At 38.7% G+C, this 23,107-nt stretch overlaps 1 protein-coding gene across 3 annotated transcripts in view; it reads left to right on the top strand.

Annotated features, from left to right (window-relative positions):
- Window positions 1-23,107, top strand: part of EPS15 (epidermal growth factor receptor pathway substrate 15) — a gene marked incomplete at both ends in the record, with an annotated part of 144,465 nt that overhangs the window by 107,944 nt on the left and 13,414 nt on the right. For all 3 annotated transcript variants that reach the window (XM_080690749.1, XM_080690748.1, XM_080690747.1), the window contains 5 exons: window positions 1,888-2,004; window positions 2,811-2,901; window positions 7,381-7,416; window positions 10,369-10,505; window positions 16,290-16,359. In XM_080690749.1, coding sequence (XP_080546875.1) covers window positions 1,888-2,004; window positions 2,811-2,901; window positions 7,381-7,416; window positions 10,369-10,505; window positions 16,290-16,359 — 451 coding nt within the window. The remainder of the gene's footprint in view (window positions 1-1,887; window positions 2,005-2,810; window positions 2,902-7,380; window positions 7,417-10,368; window positions 10,506-16,289; window positions 16,360-23,107) is intronic.

Below are 23,107 nucleotides of genomic sequence, written 5' to 3'. Positions count from 1 at the left end.
TAAAAAGAAATAAGGGAAATTAATTGGAAAGTGGGACTGTCCACATAGAAATTTGTTAAGACACTGTTAGGATAATCTCTGTGTGGGATTTTTTTTTTAGCCTAAATTTAAGCAGTTACAGGAGGGCTGATGAGAAAATGACATGTTTGAAAGGTATTATGGATGTCATATTTACAGACCTTATTATTTTTAGACAGTACTGTCGTGAATGTATTATTTAATATTCTGTCAAGCTCCGCAGGCAGATTACTTGGTTATCCCTCAATACATCAGGGTGGCATGAAGTGAAGGCTGTCCAGTCATTTTCTGCCCCCCTCCCTAGTACTAGGGATCACACTCTACCACTCAGATACATTCCCAGCTTGCTTGCTTGCTTGCTTGCTTGCTTGCTTGCTTGCTTGCTTTCTTTCTTTCTTTCTTTATTTATTTATTTATTTATTTATTTATTTATTTATTTATTTATTTATTTTGGGGTACTGAGGGTGGAACACAGAGGCTTTCTACCTCTGGGCTATACTCCCAGACCTATTTTATACTTTATTTGGAAACAGGGTCTCACTACGTTGCTGCGAGCCTCACTAAGTAGCTGAGGCTGGCTTTGAACCTATGTGATCCTCCTGTCTCAGCCTCCCAAGTGCTGGAATTTACAAGTGTGCGCCACCACGCCCAGCTCTTTTTATTTTGAGACAAATTTTAAGTTTCCCAAGCTGGCCTCAGATCTTCCTGCCTCAGCCTCCTGAGTTGCTGGGATGACATGCATACACTAGTACCTGGCAAGATTGTCCCAGCTTCTAAGCCTTTTTACCAAATGACCTAAATTAAGAAAACAGTGGAGAGGGATGTGGTGGCACACAATTGTAGTCCCAGTACTTGGGAGGCTGGGAGAGCAGAATCACAGATTCAAGGACAGTCTCAGCAACCTACAAGACTCTGTTTGAAACAAAACAATAAAAAGGGCTGGAGGTATAGCCCCTAGGTTCAGTCCCTAGTAACTAACAAGCACACACACACACACAGCAAGCAATTGAGAATCACTGAAGGATGTTTAGCCAGAGGAGCCACGATATAATTCATATTTTTTAATCTGTTTTGGCTACTATAGGAAATGTGGCTTGAAAGAAGCAGGAATGCAGTTAGAAGGCTACTAGTGCAGTCTAGACCAGAGTTGATTGTTCTATAAATGAATAATAATGACAGAGGGCATGTGAAGAAGTAGACTAAGATTTGGAGACTTATTCTAACTTACTCTAATAGCAATAATAACAATAAGAACAACAACACTAATAATATCATCATCTTAGAGGATGACTAAAAGAATGTAGTTAAAGATGACCTAAAGGCTTCTGACTTAAGTGACTTTGATGCTTGGTGACACCATTTTCCTAAGAAAGATTATAGGAGAAGAAATTATGCAATGAATATATGTTCTGCTTGTATTTTTTTAAATTTTTGGACCTGGACGTGGTGGCACATGCCTGTTATCCCTGTACGTGGGAGGCTGAGACAGGAGGATCACAGGTTCAAGGGCAGTCTCAGCAGATAGAAAGGCTCTCATCAACCTATCGAGATGCTGTTTCCAAATAAGAAATAAACTTGGGCTGGGGGTGGTAGCTCAAAGGAAGAATGCCTCTGGGCTCAATCCCCAGTACCACCCCAGAAATAATAACAATAGTTTTTGTTTTTTCCTTTGTTTCCTCTGCCAAGTAGAAAAGAATATATTGTTAGTCCGTGTGGCATTAATACTTGGTAGGCAGGTCTGAGCATACAGCTTAATGGAAGAGCAGTTACCTGGTATGGGCAAGGCCTTGGATTTGATTCCTCAGCACTATAAAAAAGAAAAGAGGGAGACAGACAGAAAAGCACATGTATGTTTGTTTATTTATTTAGGCAAGAAGTAGTCCTGAAATACCACCTTCTGACACGACTGATGAGAATGAAGTGGTGACTGCAGTCATTCATGAAAGCGTCTGTCCTGAATCTGACAGTGATAAGCATTCAAAAGAGGTAAAAAACAAACAAGCAGGGGGAGGGATTGGTGGTAGGAATTGAACCCAGGGGCATTCTACTTCTGGGCTATACCCCCAGCCCTTTCTGTTTTTAATTTTTTTAATTTTGAAACAGGGTCTCACCAGGTTGCTGAGGTCCCCACTGAGTGAGTTGCTGAGCCCCCTGGCCTCAAACCTGCTATCCTACTGCTCAGCCTCCCATGTACTGGGATTACAGACATGCACCACTGTTCTTGACTTACATTTAAATATTCTTAACATTAATGTGTCAAATGTTCTTTATGAGTACAGAAATATTTGTTAATTTTTCAAAGCATGTATATGAATGTCTGTTATTTTACTTTAAAATGCTACCAATTAGCCGGCGTGGTGGCGCACGCTTGTAATCCCAGCATTCGGGAGGCTGAGACCTGGAGGATCGCGGTTTGTGGACAGCCTCAGCTACTTAGTGAGGCCCCCTGCAACTCAGTGAGACCCGGTTTCAAAATAAAGAATAAAAAGTAGGGCAGGGGGTGTAGCTCGGAGGTTGAATGCCCCTGGGTTCCATCCCCAGACCCGCAAAAAAAAAAAAAAAAAAAAAAAAAAAATGCTACCTATTAAGCTGGGCATGGTGATGCATTAATTTTTTGGGAGGTCTTCTGCAATTTAGATCCTATTTCAAATAAGAGAATAAAATTGGGCTGGGGATGTAGCTCAAAGGTAGAATGCCCCTGGTTTCATTACCAGTATCAAAATTAAAAAAAAAAAACGTTACCGTTTAAAACTTTTATTTTCTAAAAACATTTTATTTAAAATTATTTTTAGGAAGATCCATTTAATGCAGAATCAAGTTCACTGACAGGTTCAGTTGCAGATACAAACTTGGATTTTTTTCAGTCTGATCCTTTTGTTGGCAGTAAGTATCTTTTTTCATACATTTATCAAAAAAGCTTTTTTAATGTGTATACTATATAAGGATTAGTGCTTTAATTTTGAGAATAGACTTGTTATAATAGAGAGGCAAGAATAAGGGTTAATCTCTTTATTATTTTTTATTTTAGTGCTGGGGATTCTCTATTATTATTTATTCTCTTTATTATTATTTTAGTGCTGGGGATTAAACCTAGGGCACTCTGCCTTCAAGCCACACCCTCAGGCCTTTTTATGTTGAAACAGGAGATGATAAGTTACTAGAGGCCTCACTCAGTTGCTGGGGCTGACCTTAAACGTGTGATCTTCTCATTCAGTCTCCCCAGTACTGGGATTATAAACACGTACCATCAGACTTAGCTGTGATCTTCAGTCTGCTACTGCTTGTCCCCCACAGGAAACTAAATCTCACAACTAATCCTTTGATTATGCCTTAGGAGCCTCTGAGCAAGAGTATGTTTCTTCTTCATAATGGAAACCAAGGAAAGAGATGTTATAGACAAGTAGTGGACATTGGATGCTTTAAAGCAGTCAGTAACTACTTACTAGAAGTGCCAACATTGTACTTTTAAAACAACAGAAACTAAGTAGAGTTAGATGTCTAATCCCTTGCCTTAAGGTACCTTCATGTTATTGAAGAAATATAACTTCGATAAATTAAAATGTCTTCTGTCAGTATAAATTATGTTAAATGATATCTCTTTTTTTACGGTACTAGGGATGGAACCCAGGAGCATTCTACATCCAGGCTCCACCCCCAGCCCTATTTTTTATTCTTTATTTTGAAACAGGGTCTCGTTGAGTTGCAGAGGGCCTCACTAAGTAGCTAAGGCTGTCCGCGAACCAGGATCTTCCTGTCTCAGCCTCCCAAATGCTGGGATTACAAGCTTGTGCCACCATGCCCAGCTCAGATATATTTAAATAAACACTTCTCCAAAGTAGATACACATGTGGCCAATTAACAGATGTGGAACATTAGGTATCTCTACAATAAGATATTCATATCTGGCTAGAATGGGTATAATTCAAAGAACAGATAAGTGTTGATGGGAATTGGGGAAAGTGCACCTCACATATACTGCTAGTCAGTGTGTAAAATAGTGCATTTTCTTTGGAAAACAGTCTGACCATTTCTCCACCAATTAAACATAGAATTACCAATTTAATAATTACTGTATTAACTGATATATACCCAGGAGAAATGAAAACATATCTACACAAATATTTGTATACAAATATCAAGCATCATTTTGCTCAATTTGTAATTGATTGGTTTGTCTTCTTTACTGTTGATTTATAAGAGCTCTTTACATATTTCAAATATACATTTTATCAGATATTTTCTTGGCATTCTCTATCATTTTTCTTAACTTATTTAAAAGATAGTTTACTATTGGGCATGGTGTTGCATGCTTGTAATCTTAGGAGGCTAAGACAGGAGGATTGAAGGTTTGAGGCCAGCCTCAGCAACTTAGTGAGACCTTGTTTCAAGTTTGGAGGTGTAACTCAGAGGTAGAATGCCCCTGAGTTCAATCCCTAGTACTACACACACACACACACACACACACGCACGCGCGCGCACACACACACACACACACACACACACACACACACACACTAGTTTGCTGCTTTTCAGTATATTCATAGGGTCATGCAACTATTACCACAGTTTAGAACATTTAAATTATCTCCCCCCAAAACTCCATACTTATTAACAGTCACTTCTATGTGTCCTCTCTCCCCATACTACTCAATATCAACAAATAGAGATTTGTTTGGCAAATAGTACACATGATTTTTTTATTTTTTATTTTTTGCGGGTCTAGGGATGGAACCCAGGGTCATTGGACGTCCGAGCTACACCCCCTGCCCTATTTTTTATTCTTTATTTCGAAACCGGGTCTCACTGAGTTGCAGAGGGCCTCACTAAGTAGCTGAGGCTGCCTGCGAACCGTGATTCTCCTGTCTCAACCTCCTGAATGCTGGGATTACAAGCGTGCACCACCACGCCTGGCTCGATACATACTTTTTTTAAACAAAGAATCATATTCTTCTGGAACTTTCGGTATTTTTAAATAAATTCCTCAGCAACTGGCCAAGGGATAAGAAAGGCCTACACCAGGTCTTTACCCAGGTCGGAGTCTTACCAAGGTGGTGCAATTAGAGTTGGGTGTGATGGCACAGGCCAGTAATCCCAGTACTTGAGAGACTGAAACAGGAGTGTGGTAGAATGCCCCTGCCTTCAACTCCCAGTAACTCACACACACACACACACGCACACACAATCCCAGTACTTGAGAGGCTGAAACAGGAGTGTGGTAAAATGCCCCTGCCTTCAACTCCCAGTAACTCACACACACACACACACACACACACACACACACACACACACACACACACTCCCAGTACTTGAGAGGCTAAAACAGGAGTATGGTAGAATGCCCCTGGCTTCAACTCCCAGTAACTCAGACACACACACACACACACGTGCGTGCGCACACACACACACACCTCCACCCCCTCCACCCCCTGCTCAGAAGATAGGGAAGAAACATACCAAAGCAAGACGTGAAGATTCAGAAGGGAGCCAGCGAGTGGGCCGAGGGAAGCTTGTTGCTACTGAGAAGAGTATTAACCTCCTTTAGGCTTCCAAAAGTGGAGTACAAACTCTGGGAGCTCCAAAGAATTAACAAAAGTGAGAATTGAGAAGAGACACAGAAGATGAGCTCTGGTTTAAGATTTAAACCCTTTGCTCTGCTCCTTGAAGGCCATGGGTTTCTTGTGTTGAATTTAACATTTGTGGGAGGGGGAATGGGGAATACTGAAGATTGAACTCAAGGTTGTTCTACCTCTTGAGTTACATCCCCAGCCCTCTTTTATTTTTTATTTTGAAGAAGGGTCTTGGTAAGTTGCCAAGATTGGCCTGGAACTTGTTTCCCTCCTATCTCTATCTCCCAAGTACTGAGACCACAGGCATGCACCACCATACCTGGTTATCTTATATTTTTGGTGGTATACTGCCAAGCACAAAAGTTTTAATTTGAGTGAAGTTCAATTTACCTATTTTCTTCTGCCATTTGTGATTTTGGTGTCAAATCTAAGAAACCATTACCTAATGTAAAGAAAGATTTACTCCAATTTTTTAAAGATCTTTATGGTTTTAGCCGGGCGTGGTGGTGCACGCTTGTAATCCCCGCGCTTGGGAGGCAGAGACAGGAGGATCACGCAGGTTCGAAGCCAGCCGCGTGAGCTGGCTTAGGAGACCCTGTTTCCAAATAAAAATATAAAATAGGTCTGGGAGTGTAGCCCGGAGGTAGAAGGGCTTCTAGGAACCCCAGTACCACCACCAAAAAAAAAAAAAAAAAAAAAATCTTTATGGTTTTAACTGTTACACTTAGGTCTTTGGTTCATTTTTAGTTAATTTTTGTGTATGGTGTAAGATAAGGGTCCTGTTGAAAAAACAGCATCTGTTAAAAAAAACTATTCTTTCCCCATTGTGTTTTCTTGGTACTCTTGTCAAAAATCTAGTAACCAGGTGTGGTGATGCACGCCTGTAATCCTAGTGCTTGGGAGACTAAGGCGGGTTTGAGGACAGCTTCAGTAATGTATCAAGACTCTTAGCAATCTAGCAGGACCCTGTTTCAGAACAAAAAGCAAAATTAAAAAAGGACTGGTGAAGTACCTCAGAATTAGAATGTCTCTAGGTTCAATCACCAGTACTGAAAAAGAAAAAAAATCAAATGACCATAAATATGAGGGTCTGTACTCTTCAATTCTATAAGAATAATTTTTTGCCTCACTGAAGCTCAGCTTCTTAATTTATTTTATTTTATTTTATTTTTTGGTGGCAGTGGGGATTGAACCCAGAGGCATTTTACCTCTGAGCTAACCCTCAGCCCAATTTTATTTATTTGGAAACAACGTGTCAATAAGTTGCAGAGGGCCTCACCAAGTTGTTGTTAAGGCTGGCTTTGAACCTGTGATCCTCCTGTCTTGTCTCAGCCTCCCAAGTACTAGGATTACAGGCGTTGGTTTACCATGCCTGGCTTAACTTCTTAATTTTTGAAGTGCTAATCATAATACATGTGTTCTTGGGAGGAGTAGAGATTTTCTTAGGAAAACTTTTGTTGTTGTGCCTGTCTTGCCCTCCATCTATAATTTCTACTTGTAATCAAGGTAAGTAGTTGGTTCTGTTTCAGATGTCTTTTTTATGAAGTGTATTGAGTTTCACCTTTATCCTTCATTAGTTTAAATATCTCCTTACTTGGATAACATTCATAATTCTATTAACTTTGAGGTGAAGTTACTGAAACTAACTTTGCTTTAAGAAGCTTTGCTTTAATTTTGTTTAAAATGAAAATGTCTTTTAAAAGTTACCTTTTAAACAAAGAAGTTACCCTTTAAATCATATTGCCACAACAACAAATATTGTTATTTTGATTTCTGCTTATTTACTTTATCACAGGTGATCCTTTCAAGGATGATCCTTTTGGCAAAATTGGTCAGTATATTACTGGATTATATCTTATCTTCAGTTCTGTTTAATTATAAGTTTATGTTAAATTTAGGAATGAGAGGTCACAAGCTGGGTAGTTATAAGAAATGGACTTCCTTTTTATTTAGTCTTTTGTTGTTGTTGTTGTTTGTACTAAGGATTTCACCCTCTGAACTATACACCCAAACTATTTTACTTTTATTTTTGAAATGGTCTCACTAAATTGCTGAGGCTGGTCTTGAACCTGTGATCCTCTTGTGTCAGCCTCCCAAGCATTGTGATTACAGATGGTACCACCACACCTGGCTCTTTTTATTTAGTTTTGAAACTGCTCTAAAGCCATAGTTTAAAGTAAATGCTGTGTGGGTCTTACATTTTCAGAAAAAGAGTGGTTGAGTCTGGTGAATTTGCTTAATGAAATGTGTTATATTTCTTTTTTCCTAAGCTGGGCCGGGTGGCACACACTTGTAATCCCAGCATTTAGAAGGCTGAGGCTGGAGGATTGCAGTTCGAAGCCAGCCACAGCTACTTAGTGAGACCCTCCGCAACTTAGTGAGACCCTGCTTCAAAATAAAGAATAAAATAGGGTGGGGGATGCGGCTCAGAGGTCACATGCCCCTGGTTTCCATCCCCAGACCCACACACACAAAGTTTGTTTGTTTGTTTTTAAGTTTTTTTCCCCTCTTTATTGTACTGCTAAGGATTGAACCCAGAGCCTTGGGCAAGCTAGGCAAGCACTTTACCACTGAGCTATGGCTCTGGCCCCAGATTTACTTTTTTAAAAAGTAATAATATTGTTCTAGTAAGTGGTTTTTGTTGTTGTTGTTGTTGTTGTTTGGTTTTGGTGGGGGGTTTGTTTGTTTTTATTTTTGTTTTGTTTTTTGGGTGGTACTAGGAATGGAACCCAGGGGCTTTCTACCTCGGGGCTAAATTCCAAGACCTTTATTTTTTTGGAAAGAAGGTCTCACTAAGTTGCTGAGAGCCTCACTAAGTAGCTGAGGCTGGCCTTCAACTTGTGTGATCCTCCTGTCTTAGCCTCCCAAATACTGGGATTACAAACGTGTGCCACCACGCTCAGTTTAGTAATAATATTATTATAGTTAATATTATTATAAATAATATAAACTCTTAATTTGCCTTAATCACTAAAAGTTAGGAGAGCATAATTAATCTACATGTTACTACAGGGTTAGAATGTAATTTTATTTTACTAAGATTATAGCCTACTCATTACAAATAATAGAAAAGGAAACATCTTGAAGAATTACTAAATGTTGACACATTTTTGGGGAGAATTTTAAAAAATACTTTCATTGAGAGAGGTTTAGTAGGTATAAAATTCTTTATCTTTTGCTGGGCATGGTGGCAAACACTTGTAATCCCAGCATTTGGGAGGCTGAGACCAGAGGGTCGCAGTTTGCGGACAGCCTCAGCTACTTAGTGAGACCCTGTTTCAAAATAAAGAATACAAAATAGGGCAAGGGGTATAGCTCAGAGGTCAAATGCCCCTAGATTCCATCCCCAAACCCACACACACACAAAAATCTACATCTTTTATTGGTACATTGTAACTATATATCATATTGAGCTTTAGTATGATAGAAAAATACATGTACATAGTTGTCTAGGATTATTTTTATTAGAATAAAGCAAATCTTCAATTTAGTAAGACCCTGTTTCAAAATAAAAAGTAAAACAGGGCTGGAGTGTAACTCAGAGGTAGAGTGAGTCTAGGTTCAATTCCCAGTATCACAAGAAGGAAGGAAGGGAGGGAGGGAGGGAGGGAGAAAAAGAAGGAAGGAAAGAAAGAAAATCTTGCTTAGCATTTAGTTTCGCTCCTCAAATCTCTTCCAAAGTATTGGCTATTAGCCTTTAGCACAGAGAAAGAAATATATTTTATTCTTTTATTATTGTTTTCTTTAGTTATGATAGCATAGAATAAGGAGACTTAAAAGATGTACCCTTTAAGATTATATGCTGCTGGGCATGGTGGCACACATTTGTAATCTTAGTACTTGGGAGGCTGAGATAGGAGGATCACAGGTTCACGGCCTGCCTCAGCAATTTAGTCAAGCCCTCTACAATTTATTGAGACCCTGTCCCAAAATAAAAAAAATTAGCCAGGCGTGGTGGCACATGCTTGTAATCCCAGCATCTGGGAGGCTGAGACAGGAGGATCCAGGTTCGCAGCCAGCCTCAGCTACTTAATGAGGCCCTCTGCAACGTAGTGAGATCTTGTTTCAAAATAAAGAATAAAAAGGGCTGAGGGTGTAGCTCAAAAATAGAATGCCCCTGGGTTCTATCCCTAGTACCACACACACACAAAAAAAAATTAAATAGGGATGGGGGTATAGCTCAGAGGTAGAATGCCCCTGTGTTTCAGTCCCAAGTACAACCAAAAAAGACAGAGATACGTTTAGTAGGTGAAAATTATATGTCTTTTATCAATATTTGAACCCAGGAGCATTCCACCTTCAAACTACGCCCCCAGCCCTACTTTATTCTCTTTACTTTTTTTTTTTTTTGTGTGTGTGTGGGGGGGGGGTACTGGGGATGAAACCCAGGGGCATTCTACCTTGGAACTACACCCCCAGTCCTGTTTTTTATTCTTTATTTTGAAACCGGTTCTCACTGAGTTGCAAGGGGCCTCACTAAATAGCTGAGGCTGTCCACTAACTGCGATCCTCCAGTCTCAGCCTCCCAAATGCTAGGATTACAAGTGTGCGCCACCATGCCCAGCTTCTCTTTACTTTTAAACAGGGTCTCACTAAGTTGCTGAAGCTAACTGTAAACCTGTGATCCTCCTGTCTCAGCCTCCCTAGTACTGGACACGTGTGCGCCACCACACCTAGCTTGAAATGACTTCTAATTAAAGCAATGATAATGCCTTCCTTCAAGGGATAGGAGATTTAGTGTAATAATTTTTCATTCTCTTATATTTGTGCTTTATCTTCTTAGATCCATTTGGTGGTGATCCTTTCAAAGGTTCAGATCCATTTGCATCTGACTGTTTCTTCAAGCAATCTTCTACTGATCCTTTTGCCACTTCCAGTACTGACCCTTTCGGTGCATCCAGCCATAGCAGTAATACATCAGTAAGTGGGAGCACTAGAAACGCCTAAATTGGACGGATAACAAGTGTCCTAGGTGAAATTTGAAATATACAGCGATGAAAGAATCTTTGTTTAGTTGTTTGTTTTTTTTTTGAATGGTCTATAAGAGTTTCTGTCTCATCCCATCTCATCCCACCTAATTTGGGGTTCAAGTTGACTACTCAGTTTGCTCACCCAGTGGAATTTGACTATGGCTTACAGTGTTCATAAATGAAGTCTATCATTCAAGGGAACGAATTTTATCCATAGGGAATATTAAAAATAAATGATTATAAATATGTAAGATAGTCTTATGTAATACTTTTAGAAATATTTGTTGTATTATTGAAATGAAAATTACTTTAAAAGGAACAGTACTAATATTTTAAAAAATTAAATCACATGGGAGTGGTTGTGCAGTCTTCTAATACTAGTACTTTTGAGACTAAGACAGGATTACAGGTTCAAGGACAGCCTCAGAAAATAGTGGGACTCTCATCAACCTAGCAAGACCCTGTTTCAAAATAAAAATAAAATAGAGCTGAAAGTGTAAGATTCTACTCAGAGGTAGAATCTTCCTGGGTTCAATCCCCAGCACCACAAAAAAATAAACAAAATCACATAAGACACCTCAGAAATGTTACTATTGTAAAGAAGTACAAATTCTCACTAATGTCAGGCTCTCTTGCGTACATACATACCTACAATAACAATTACTATTTAATAGCCACACACTGACCCAGGTTCTCTTTGTGCTTTACATTCATTGTAATCTTCAAAAGGTAAGTGTGTTAACCGGGCGTGGTGGCACACACTTGTAATCCCAGCGTTCGGGAGGCTGAGACCAGAGGATTGCGGTTCGCGGACAGCCTCATCAGCTACTTAGTGAGGCCCTCTGCAACTCAGTGAGACATGGTTTCAAAATAAAGAAAAAAAAATAGGGCAGGGAGTGTAGTTTGGAGGTCGAATGCCCCTGGGTTCTATCCCCAGACCTGCAAAAAAAAAAAAAAAAGTATGTAAGTATGTTGATATCCCTATACCAAGTAAAAAATAATTAGCTTTTATTCTTTATTTTGAAACAGGGTCTCACTAAGTTTCAGAGGGCCTCACTAAGTAGCTAAGGCTGGCCGTGAACCTGCAATCCTCTGGTCTCAGCCTCCCAAGTATTGAGATTACAAGCATGTGCCACCACAACTAGGTAATACTTAACATTCCCAAAGTCATACAACTAAGTGCTTTGTTATTTGGAGGCTTAGTTTTTTGTTTTGTTTTGTTTTCTTGGTGTGTGGGGGGTACTGCAATTGAACCGAGGAGTATTCTACCTCTGAGCTACACCATTTTATTTATTTATTTATTTATTTATTTATTTATTTATTTATTTATTTATTTTGTGGTACTGGGGATGGATCCCAGGGGTATTCTGCCTCCAAATTACACCCCAAGCCCTATTTTTTATTCTTTATTTTTTTGAAACAGGGTCTCACTGAGTTGAAAAAAAAAATGTTATCTTTTAATACTACTAAGTAGTAGCTGAGGCTGTCTGCGAACTACAATCCTCCTGTTTTAGCCTCCCAAATGCTGGGATTACAAGAGTGCACCACCACGCCGGCCTTTTTTTTTTTTTTTTTTTTTTTAAGCTAGCTAGATTGCTGTGTGATCATCAGTAAGTTGTTGAGGCTGGTCTTGAACCTGCTATCCTGCCGTCTCAGTCTCCTGAGTACTGGGATTACAGGTGTTCACCAACACACCCAGCTTTAAAAAAAAAAAAAGCAAATTTCTATTATGAATATTTGAAAATTCTCAAAACTGAATAATATAATGAAACATTTAAGTTCCATGTATCCATAACTCAATTTCAGTAGTTATGAATGGAGTGAAAATTTGTTTCTTTTTGAGAGTTTAGCTTTTGAAGCAGTAGTTTCAGTGTCTATAAGTAAAATGGATCCAGAAAGGGGCAGTTAAATGACAGACATTTGAAGCAAAATATGTTATCTTTTAATACTATGAGGTTAAGAATACTTCCTTTAAAAATAATTGATTCTTTTTTGTATTCCTAAGTTATTTCCCTACTGTATTCAGTAAAGAGGTACTTGGCTAACAACTGGTATTTTCCACTGATAGCAAACCAGACAAATTCCTCTGTAACTGAATATTTGTGGTTTCCACAGGCTACTAGATACTCTGTTTTCCTAAACACTTAGTTTTCAGTGTGGACTTACTTGCCAAATTCTTCTAAAATTGACGACAATCTGAATTCTCCTCTTACCACATTTGATCCTCTCATTTAAAAAACAAAAAAGCCACATCAGCTCTTCTCAATTTAAAAGTAACACATTCCTCCTGTTCCTGTCCCCTGCTGAAGTTTTTTTATCTTTTGTTTGATTTACTATTCCTTTTTTTCCCACAGTTTTCAAAGGAAATAGTTCTCTTGCTAACATCTCATAATTTCTTCATTCAAAATGTAAAAACACCAGCTTGGCATTATAATAATAGCTGCAGCCTGTCTAATCTCTTTGATGTGCTATCGATTGTGCTAAGCTCTTTCAGGGCACACCTCATTTAATTTACAGTGCATACCTTGGAGAGACACAGTAATCCTGTGAGACTAATGATGATGATAAGATTCCCACTTTCAAGATAAATGAGACACAGAGGTTAAGTTAGTGGTTCTGACTGTACCTCCAGATATGATTCTCCCTGCAAGTGTTTCTATTCCTTTAAGGCTATACTCTGCTCTCTTGGGCATAAGTAAACAGAACAAAAACAACTCTTTGCTCTCCTAACTAATATGTAAGAACATTGTATAGGGACTAAGTCATGCTATCAAGGGGGCAGGGGTAGCCAAAGGAAGAGAAAGAGAATTTCAGTGATAAATTAGGTGACCTTTTAGGAGGATTTAGGGATATTAGCTCTATAAATTCTTCCACCTGAGTTTTAGTTATGAAAATTACATGTAAAATTGCCTAATTATCAAACTGAGCACAACATAGAGTTTTGTGGCACTCACTTCTTCGTGGGCTACACGCTCTTTTCCCCTTTGCTGTCCCTGTGGCTTTTTAGTGTAGTTGCACAGTGTACGATGAAGGAACAGAAACCTAAACTGACATCCATCTAGACACTCCTTTCCTATATGTGATGGCAACTCTACAAGCGGTTAAACTCTACTGCTTATTACACAACTCTACTTTCATTAAAAATAAGGCCTGTTAGTTTTTTCTTCATTCAAAATCAAGAGCAGAAATAATAGTTGGTGACACATCATGGCAGTGACTTATTTCTCAAACCAGTATTTTGACTGTCATCTTAGAAAACATGGCAAGTTTCTGTTTGTTAAATAAAATTTAAGCTAGAGTGCTAGTTTTATGATAATATTGGCATCAGTTAAAATATCACTTTCATTTCTAAAAACTTCACTACTAAGCTGGGCATGGTGGCACATGCTTGTAATCCCAGCACTTGGGAGGCTGAGACAGGAGGATTGCACAGGTTCAAAGCCAGCCTCAGCTACTTTGTGAGGCTCTCAGCAACTTAGTGAGACCCTGTTTCCAAATGAAATTAAAAAATAGATCTGGGAGTGTACCTCAGAGGTAGAAAGCTCCTGAGTTCCATCCCCAGTTACTCACACACACACACACACACACACACACACACACACACGAATAAAAAATTGGGCTGAAGGTGTAGCTCAGCAGTAGAATGCCCCTGGGTTCAATCCCCAGTACTGGAAGGGGGGAAAAAAAAATAAAACTTCACTACTACAGTATTATTTACTTCTTTCTGCTAGTAGTTTTAATAGCTCATCTTATTATAGAGGATGTAAATCCAAGTTTACATTACCTTTCTCTCCCATTAATTCATTTTACTTGGAAATTATAAATTGAGCTCTCGCAGTTTCCTTTGACGTTTGTAATACTCAATTTCTTGATGATTAGAAACAGGACCTAGAAAAAGCTAGATGTGGTGGCACACAATCATAATCCCAGCTTTTGGGAGGCTGAGATGGGAGAATTGCATTTCGCAGACAGCCTCAGCTCCTTAGTGAGGCCCTTTGCAAGTCAGTGATACCCTGTTTCAATATAAAGAATAAAAAATGGGGCTGGAGGTGTAGCTTAGCGATATTATGCCCCTGGGTTTTATCCCCAGTATTGCAAAAAAAGAAAAGAAAAAGGACCCAGATCCAGGCATGGTAGCACACACTTTTAGTCCCAGTACTTGGGAGGCTGAAACAATAAGATCACCGGTTTGAGGCCAGCCTCAGCAACTTAGCAAGACCCTGCTTCAAAAAATTGGGCTGGGAGTGTACTTCAGAGTAGAACATCCCTGGATCACTAGTACCACAGGGGGGAAAATAAAGAAAAGAAAGGAAGGAAGGAAAAAATAGGACTGGAAATACAGGTGACATTGGTAGCCCTGAATCAGTTAGAGTTAGATACAAAAGTTTGGAAAGTCTTCACACCCTTTTCACTTAACTACCTTAGCCAGATGCCAGAAAGAAAAAAATCAGTTATCCTATCTTCCTAAATAGGCAGTTGACTCTTAATTAAAAACTGAAGTATAAAGCTGGGCGTGGTGGTGCATGCTTGTAATCCCAGTACTTGGGAAGCTGAGGATCGCAGGAGGATCACAGGTTCACAGCCAGCCTCCGCTACTTAATGAGGTTCTCTGCAACTTAGTGAGACCCTATTTCAAAATTAAAAAAAAACAAAAAACTATAAAGTTGAAGACAGTTCAATAGCAGGAATCCATGGTCTCAGGTAAAATCCTCACGTGTTGTGGCCACTCATCCTTGCCACTTGATCCCAAACTTTTACATGCCTTATTATCAAAAGCAGCAGGATCTTTTTAACAGAAAGCTATCCATGTATATGTGTGTTTCCTCTGGGGGCAGAGACTAGAATTATTTTTAGACAAAAATTAGAAAATGGTAACATACCCAGGCATGGTGGCACAAACTTGCAATCCCAGTACTTGGGAGGTTGGGACAGGAGGATCGAGGGCAGCCAGCCTCGGCTACTTAGTGAGACCCTGTTTCAAATAAGGAATAAAATAAAATAGGGCTGGGGGTGTGGGTTTCATCCACAGTACCATCAAAAAAAAAAGAACATGGTAACATAGCTTTTTGTGACATTAAGTATTAAGACATGTAAGGGAATAGTATGCATCCAGATGCAACACCATGCCCTGGAGTGAAAATGAAAAAGAATATTAATGGAAAAACTGAAATCCAAATGTCTATAGTTTTTAGTTTTATAGTAGTGTTAATTTCTTAGTAGATGTACCATGATTATATGAGATTATCATTAAAGGAGGAAGCTGAGTGACTTGTGTATGGAAATTGCTTTCTTTACATCTCTTCTGTCTGAACTATTTCAGAAAAAGTTAAAATAGTATGCATCTGTAGAAGAGCATTATTGTGAAGAAAAAATAAACAAATAGCACTGAATCAGGAGGAGGGATGAGATTGTGATTGGAGAGGGGCACGGGAAGCCTGAGGTTGGCGGCTTCCTGGGAGATGATATTTATGCAGGTGTTCACTTGATACTTACTCAATCATACATGTGTTTCAGGCACTCTTTGGAATGGATATTATGTTTCTCACAGGATTAGAAAATAGTATTATTTCTATTTAGTAAGACTGCACATCACTAGGAGGAAACATTTGTTCCTTGTGTTGTGTTTGTATGCTTTTATTTATTTAGAATTTGCAAAGAATACTTTCTTGAGTGATAGTGAGGTTTCAGCTATGAAATATTGCATCTCAGTCATGAATTCTTGTCATTTCTATAGGTAGAAACATTGAAGCATAATGATCCTTTTGCTCCTGGTGGGACAGTTGTTATTGCAGCAAGTGATTCAGGTAAAGAAATAATTTTTCATTATTTTGCTGAATGTTAAACATTACTCTTTTTGCTGAATGTTAAACATTACTCTTTTTTAAAGCTTTTTTTCTTCAAATGCTTATAATATCAATTATGGCTTTAAAATGATTGTACAATTATATCCAGTTATAACCTACCAATAATATTAGTAACAAATACTTTATCACTTTCTCTTATTATTATTCATTATCTTTTATTTATCATATTAAAGATTTTTCTAGAGTACACTCTAATATCAGTAAAACCAATACGATTTTGTAATTTATTTTTATTTATTTATTTATTTATTTATTTTTTTTTTTTTTGGTGGTGGTGGTACTGGGGGTGGAACCCAGAGGCTTTTTACCTCCGGGCTATATTCTCAGACCTATTTTATATTTTATTTGGAAACAGGGTCTCACTAAGTTGCTGAGAGCCTCACTAAGTAGCTGAGGCCGGCTTCGAACCTGCACGATCCTCCTGTCTCAGCCTCCCAAGAACGGGGAATTTTTAAAATATTTTTTGGTACATTGTAATTATACATCACAGTGAAGTTCAAAGTGGTGCAAACATACATGGACGTAGGTCTTGGTGTGTTCCCCTCTAAGTTCCACCCCACTACCCACCCTTCCCCATACATATTAGTGAGATTGGTAGTGATGCCTATATAGAGAGACATAGTATTATTTAAACTCTTTCCTTCATCAGCTCTCCACCCCCTACATCCTCCACCTATCCTCTTCCACTATTCTACTAGTCTCTCCTCAATTATCAAAAGTTACTTTTGGGACTTCCGGGAAGATGGCGACTGAGAAAAGCGGGGCTTAAGAGCCCCGCTAACAACCAATCTCCATTACCACAAATTCAGCGCCTTTCATAGCCAGAAAACACCATCACCAGAGAAACAAAAAAATCACCAGGCTCCAGAGAGAAAGCGGACTGAGAACACAGCTCAGAGCCACAGAGGAGATAACCGGCCTCACGCCCGAGGACTCGGCAGCAGCGCCATACTGCCGGCGGCAGCAACGACTTCACCGGACGGCTACAGCAAGCCGAGGTAAGCCGCTGCGGAACAGCCAGGCGGGATTTCTCGCCACAGGTAAAATCTAAAACTCCCAGTGGCTGAGCTCAGCACACGTCGCAGAGATTCAGAGTGGAAATCAAAACCAAAAAGAAATACGCCAGCCTCACGGCCGAGGCCGTGGCAGCGGCGCCATATTGCCACCGGCGGCAGCAGCAGAGAATTCACCGAATCCAGTACAGCTACATCTGTGTACTCAAGAACAGTGAGTCAAATTGTGGGCCACAGAGGTGAAATCCCAGTACTGTACTCCCTGGAACTTGACCCAGTGGGGGAGGGGCGGTGGCAGAGATATCACACCATAGGAGAACGTGCAACCTGGCACCCCCCACAGTCTAAAGCAGCCTCTATTCGACTCTCTGGGTCGGAGACTCTGTGATACAACCCAGTAAAGGAGTAGTGGGGTCTGAGATACTACTGACTCGAGATCCAGAACACCTTAAGTAAAGTCATAGTGACCCAAGGGAAGAACCCAGAGAAGGCACAAACTTCCGAAATCATGGGATAGAAGAATAATACTGGAGCAATGAATGCCCACAACCCCACAACATCAGAACCCGATAAAACAGAAAATCAGAGATTTCTAGAAGATCAAATCAGGAAAATAACTGTAGAAATAATAGAGGTGCTTCGAAAAGAACTCAGAGAGAGCCAAAAAGAGATAAAGGATGCAATTAATGAAGTAAAGGCCTCAATTCAAAGCACAAACAACCGATTAGACCACATGGAGAACAGAATCTCGCTCTTAGAAGATGATCATTCCAAAAATGAACGCATAGTTTCTAATCTAGGAAAAGATATCCGACAGCAGGAATCTGATATTGAAGAAATATGGGCCCATTTTAAGAGAGCTAACCTAAGAATAATTGGAATAGAGGAGGGAAAAGAAAGTGAAACCAAAGGGATCAACAATCTCTTCAAGGAAGTAATAGCAGAAAATTTTCCAAACATAGAGCAAGAGGTTGATACACAGGTCCAGGAAACTTATAGAACTCCCTTTAGACAGGATGGGAGAAGAGGATCCCCACGCCACATAATTGTCAAAATGACCAATGTGGAAGCCAAGCAGAGAATCTTAAAGGCAACAAAAACAAAGGGCCAAGTGACATTCAGAGGCAAACCAATTAGAATCACTCCAGACTTCCCAAACCAAGTCATGAGAGCCAGAAGGGCTTGGAGTAACATATTCCAAACTCTGAAAGAAAACAACTTCCAGCCAAAAATTTCCTACCCAGCAAAACTTTCTATCAAATTAGATGGAGAAATAAGAAGCTTCCATGACAAACAGAAACTGAAGGAATTTGTGTCTTCAAAACCAGCGCTAGAGAAAATACTCAAAGAGATTAACTACAAAGAAGAAATAGGTAACACACACCAGAACCAGAGAAACAAGAGTTTCCATCCAACAGTCAACTAAAATTGGTTATCTGTGGAGATTCATTACTTATGTTAGTCTTTTACCTATCTCTAAATGGTATTGTTTGCCTTTATTGTTGTTAATTTTTAGGATTTCTAGTTGGAATATTAATATACCTTCAGATATAGCATTTGGAAATATTTTATCCCATTCTATTAGTAACTGTTAACTCTGTTTACATTGTCTTTGGATATGCAATATTTTTTTATTTTTTAGGGAGTTTGTATACTCTTCTGTTGCCTGTGCCATTGAAATCATATCCAAGAAATCACTGCCAATTTCAATGTTGTGAGGTTTTATGACCCAGATTTTCTCCTAAAAGTTTATAGTCTTAAGATTTATATTTAGGTCTTTTATCTATTTTAAGTTAATATTTGTATATGGGATTAGGTAAGGGTCCAACTTTATTCTTTTCCATATTATTATTATGTTTCAACAATATTTAGTTAAAAGATTATTATTTCCACCACCAAATGTTCATGGAAACCTTGTCAAAAATAACTTGACAATATAGGGAAGAATTTAGCTCTAGGCTTTTATTTAACTCCAATGGTTTATATATCTGCCTTTAGAATAGTACTACACTGTTTCAATTATTGTAGCTTTATATGGTTTGAAATCAGAAAATATATATCTTCTAGCTTTGTTCTTTTTCAAGATCGTTTTGGGTATCTAGAGTCCATATTCCATATTAGGATAGATTTTTTTTCTGAAAAATAAATATATAAATATATGATAGTTTCACCTAAAAAAATAGAAAAAAAAATATTCTCTGGTAAGAAAGAAAGTAAAAAGAAATATTGAAATGTTATCTTTAAGTCATCAAAAGCTTGGTATCAGACAAATGAAACTGTTATGTGAGATTATCATTTTTAATTTTGGATAAATTGCTATAATACTAGATGTCAACCACTAAGCCAAGCATGGGAGGGAGGGATGGGGAGAGAATGGGGTGGGGATCAGGTGGGGGCTGACTGGGCGATGTGTGCATGTATGTCTACAAAAGTTTGTATCCCACTATGATGTATGAATACAGTGCACCAATAAAAATAAATAAATAAATAAAATAAAAAAACAAAGAAACATAAATATAGACAAAGGAATGTTTTAGATAGACTAGCAAAACATGTCAAAAGAAAAGTTTAAAAGTAGTAGTTGCCGGGCATGGTGGCGCACTCTTGTAATCCCCGCGCTTGGGAGGCGGAGACAGGAGGATCTCACAGGTTCGAAGCCAGCTGTGCTAGCTTAAGAGACACTGTTTCCAAATAAGAAAGTATAAAAATAGGTCTGGGAGTGTAGCCAGGAAGGAAAAGGGTTTCCAGGAACCCCAGTACCACCAAAAAAAAAAAAAAAAAAAAATACTAGTCAGCCAAGATACCCATATAGTAATTAAAGGTAATATGAAAATTGATTTCTGAGCTTCCAGGCAGCTAATGCAAAGGATGGAAACATGTCTTATATGGCCCATTAAGAAAGGGCACATCTGAGAACTCAGATAAGAAAAATCTTTCTCCGATAGGTTCTTTACTTTGAGAATATTGAGTGATGCTGTGTATACATTCTTCAACACCATTCCTGGCAAGAAGACAGAAATGGGGGCTGTAGGACTATTACTTGTAGATGACTCCAATAAATATAAAGAGAAAAAACTCACCCCATAAAAAAAAAGTTACTTTTGTTTTCTATGTTCTTTCTAGCTTCCACAAATGAGAAAAAACATTCAACTCTTGACTTTGAGACTGGCTGCTCTTAGCATAAAATTCTCTACTTTCATCCATTTTTTTCAAGTAACATAATTTTGTTCTTTATGACTGAGTGAAATTCTATTGTGTGTATACCAAATTTTATTCGTTCATTTGCTGATGGACACCTAGGTTGGTTCTGTAGGCCATGACTGCTGTGAATTGTGCTGCTATAAACATGGGTCTACACGCATCATTATTGTATTCTGACTTTAATTCTTTGGGAAAGATACCAAGCAGTGGAATGGCTGGATCATTATGTGGTTCTTTTCCTTGTCCTTTGAGGAGCATCCATACTTACTTCCATAGAGGCTGTACTAATTTACACTCTCAACAACAGTGTGTAAGAGTTCTTGTTTCCCTAGATTTTCACCAACATTTATTATTGTTTTTATTATTGATTGCTGTTCATACTGGAGTTAGATGAAATCTCAGTGTAATTCTTTACTTGGATGTTTCCAGTTGCTAATGATGTTGAACATGTTTTCATATTTTTATTGGTCATTTATATTTCTTCTATTTTGGGGGGGATGGGACCCAGGGGCATTCGACCTCCAAGCTACACTCCTGCCCTATTTTTTATTCTTTATTTTGAAACAGGGCTTCATTAAGTTGCAAAAGGCCTCACTAAGTAGCTGAGGCTGTCTGCAAACCATGATCCTCCGATCTCAGCCTCCCAAATGCTGAGATTACAAGTGTGCACCAACATGCCTGGCTTTCCATATTTCTTCTTTTGAGATGTGTCTATTCAGTTCGATTGTTCATTTTTAAATTTTTTTAGTTTTAAGTTTTATTTTGTATATTCTAGATATTATTTCTCTCTTCGAGGAATAGCTAGCAAAGATTTCCTCCCATTCTGTAGGCTCTCTTTTCAGCCTCTTCTATTGTTCCCAGTCCTATTAAAATACCATGATCATTCTTCACAGGGCTAGAAAAAACAGACAGACAAAAGACCCAGAATAGCCAAAGCAGTTTTTTTTTTGTTTTGTTTTGTTTTTTTTTTTTTTTTGTACCCTGGGGCATTCTACCTCAGAACTATACCCTCAGCCCTATTTATTTGTTTTGTTTTGAAACAGGGTCTCCCTAAGCTGATGAGACTTTCACTACTTGTTAAGGCTATACTCCAACCTGCAATCCTCCTGTCTCAGCCTTTCAAGTACTAGAATTACAGGCATGCTTCACCATGCCCTAGCTAAAGCAATTCTGAGCAACAAGAACTCTGCTGTATAGCCGGGCGTGTTGGCGCAGGCTTGTGATCCCAGCATTTGGGAGGCTCAGACAGGAGGATCTTGGTTTTCCCTGTCAGCCTCAGATACTTAGTGAGGCCCTTTGCAACTCAGTGAGACACTGTTTGAAAATAAAGAATAAAAAATAGGGTCAGGGTATAACTTGGAGGTAAAATGCCCATGGGTTCCATCCCCAGTAGTTAAAAAAAAAAAAAAGGAATCATGCTGGAGGTATCACAATACCTGATTTCAAATTATACTACAGAGCTATAGTAACAATAAACAACATGGTATTGGCACAAAAAAAAAAAACAGATACGTAGACCAATGGAATAGAATAGACGATACAGAAATCTTCGCTCTTATAGCCACTGAGTTTTTTGACAAGTGGGGCCAAAAACATATGCCGGAGAAAAGGTAACCTTCAGCAAGTAGTGCCAGGGAAACTGGATATCCATATGTAGAAGAATGAGATTAGGCTCCAGTGTCTCATCCCGCACAAGAGTCAGCTCAAGATGGATCAAAGACCTAGAAATGAGACTAGACATTTGGCAATTACTGGAAAAAAGATAGAACTAACTCTCCAACCTAGAAGTACTGGTAGAGACTTCTTCATTAAGGCCCCCAAAGCTCAGGAAAGAAAAATGAGAGTCAGCCAATAGGATAGTATCAAATTGAAAAGCTTCTGCATAGTTTTAATTCTAGATACTGGTCCTCTCTTCAAGTTTTGACTCTTATGGTTCTTGGCCTAAGTTAAAAGATTAATGGCAGCCAGGCGTGGTGGCGCACACTTGTAATTCCAGCATTTGGGAGACTGAGACGGGAGGATCCATGTTCACGGACAGCCTCAGCTACTTATTAGTGAGGCCCTTTGCAACTCATTGAGACCCTGTATCAAAATAAAGAATAAAAAATAGAGCTAGGGGTGTAGCTTGGAGGTAGAATGCCCCTGGGCTTCATCCCCAAAACAAAAAAAAGATGAATGGCTTCCAATAAATAATCAAAATTGTTTTACAAATACAAAGAGGTTCTGTTAATACTATGAAAAATTAAATGTTATTCTAGCATTCGGTCTTTATGCTTCATTTATAGTATCTAGTTTTTATTCTTTTAATAACCTTTTAAGTAATATTCTCATTTTAAACATTAAGCAACTAAGGACCAGAACATTAATAATTTGATCAAGATTATATGATTTTAGTAGATTTGACCCAGGCAAACCAGTTTGCTAGATTCAGTCCTAAGTCTAATGTAGTCTACATGCTTTTTTCAATTAAGTAA

The sequence above is a fragment of the Muscardinus avellanarius genome, assembly GCF_963383645.1.
Source record: "Muscardinus avellanarius genome assembly, chromosome: 3".
Classification (NCBI taxonomy): domain Eukaryota; kingdom Metazoa; phylum Chordata; class Mammalia; order Rodentia; family Gliridae; genus Muscardinus; species Muscardinus avellanarius.
Note: the sequence above shows the minus strand (reverse complement) of the source record. Positions and strands in the feature narration are given on the sequence as shown.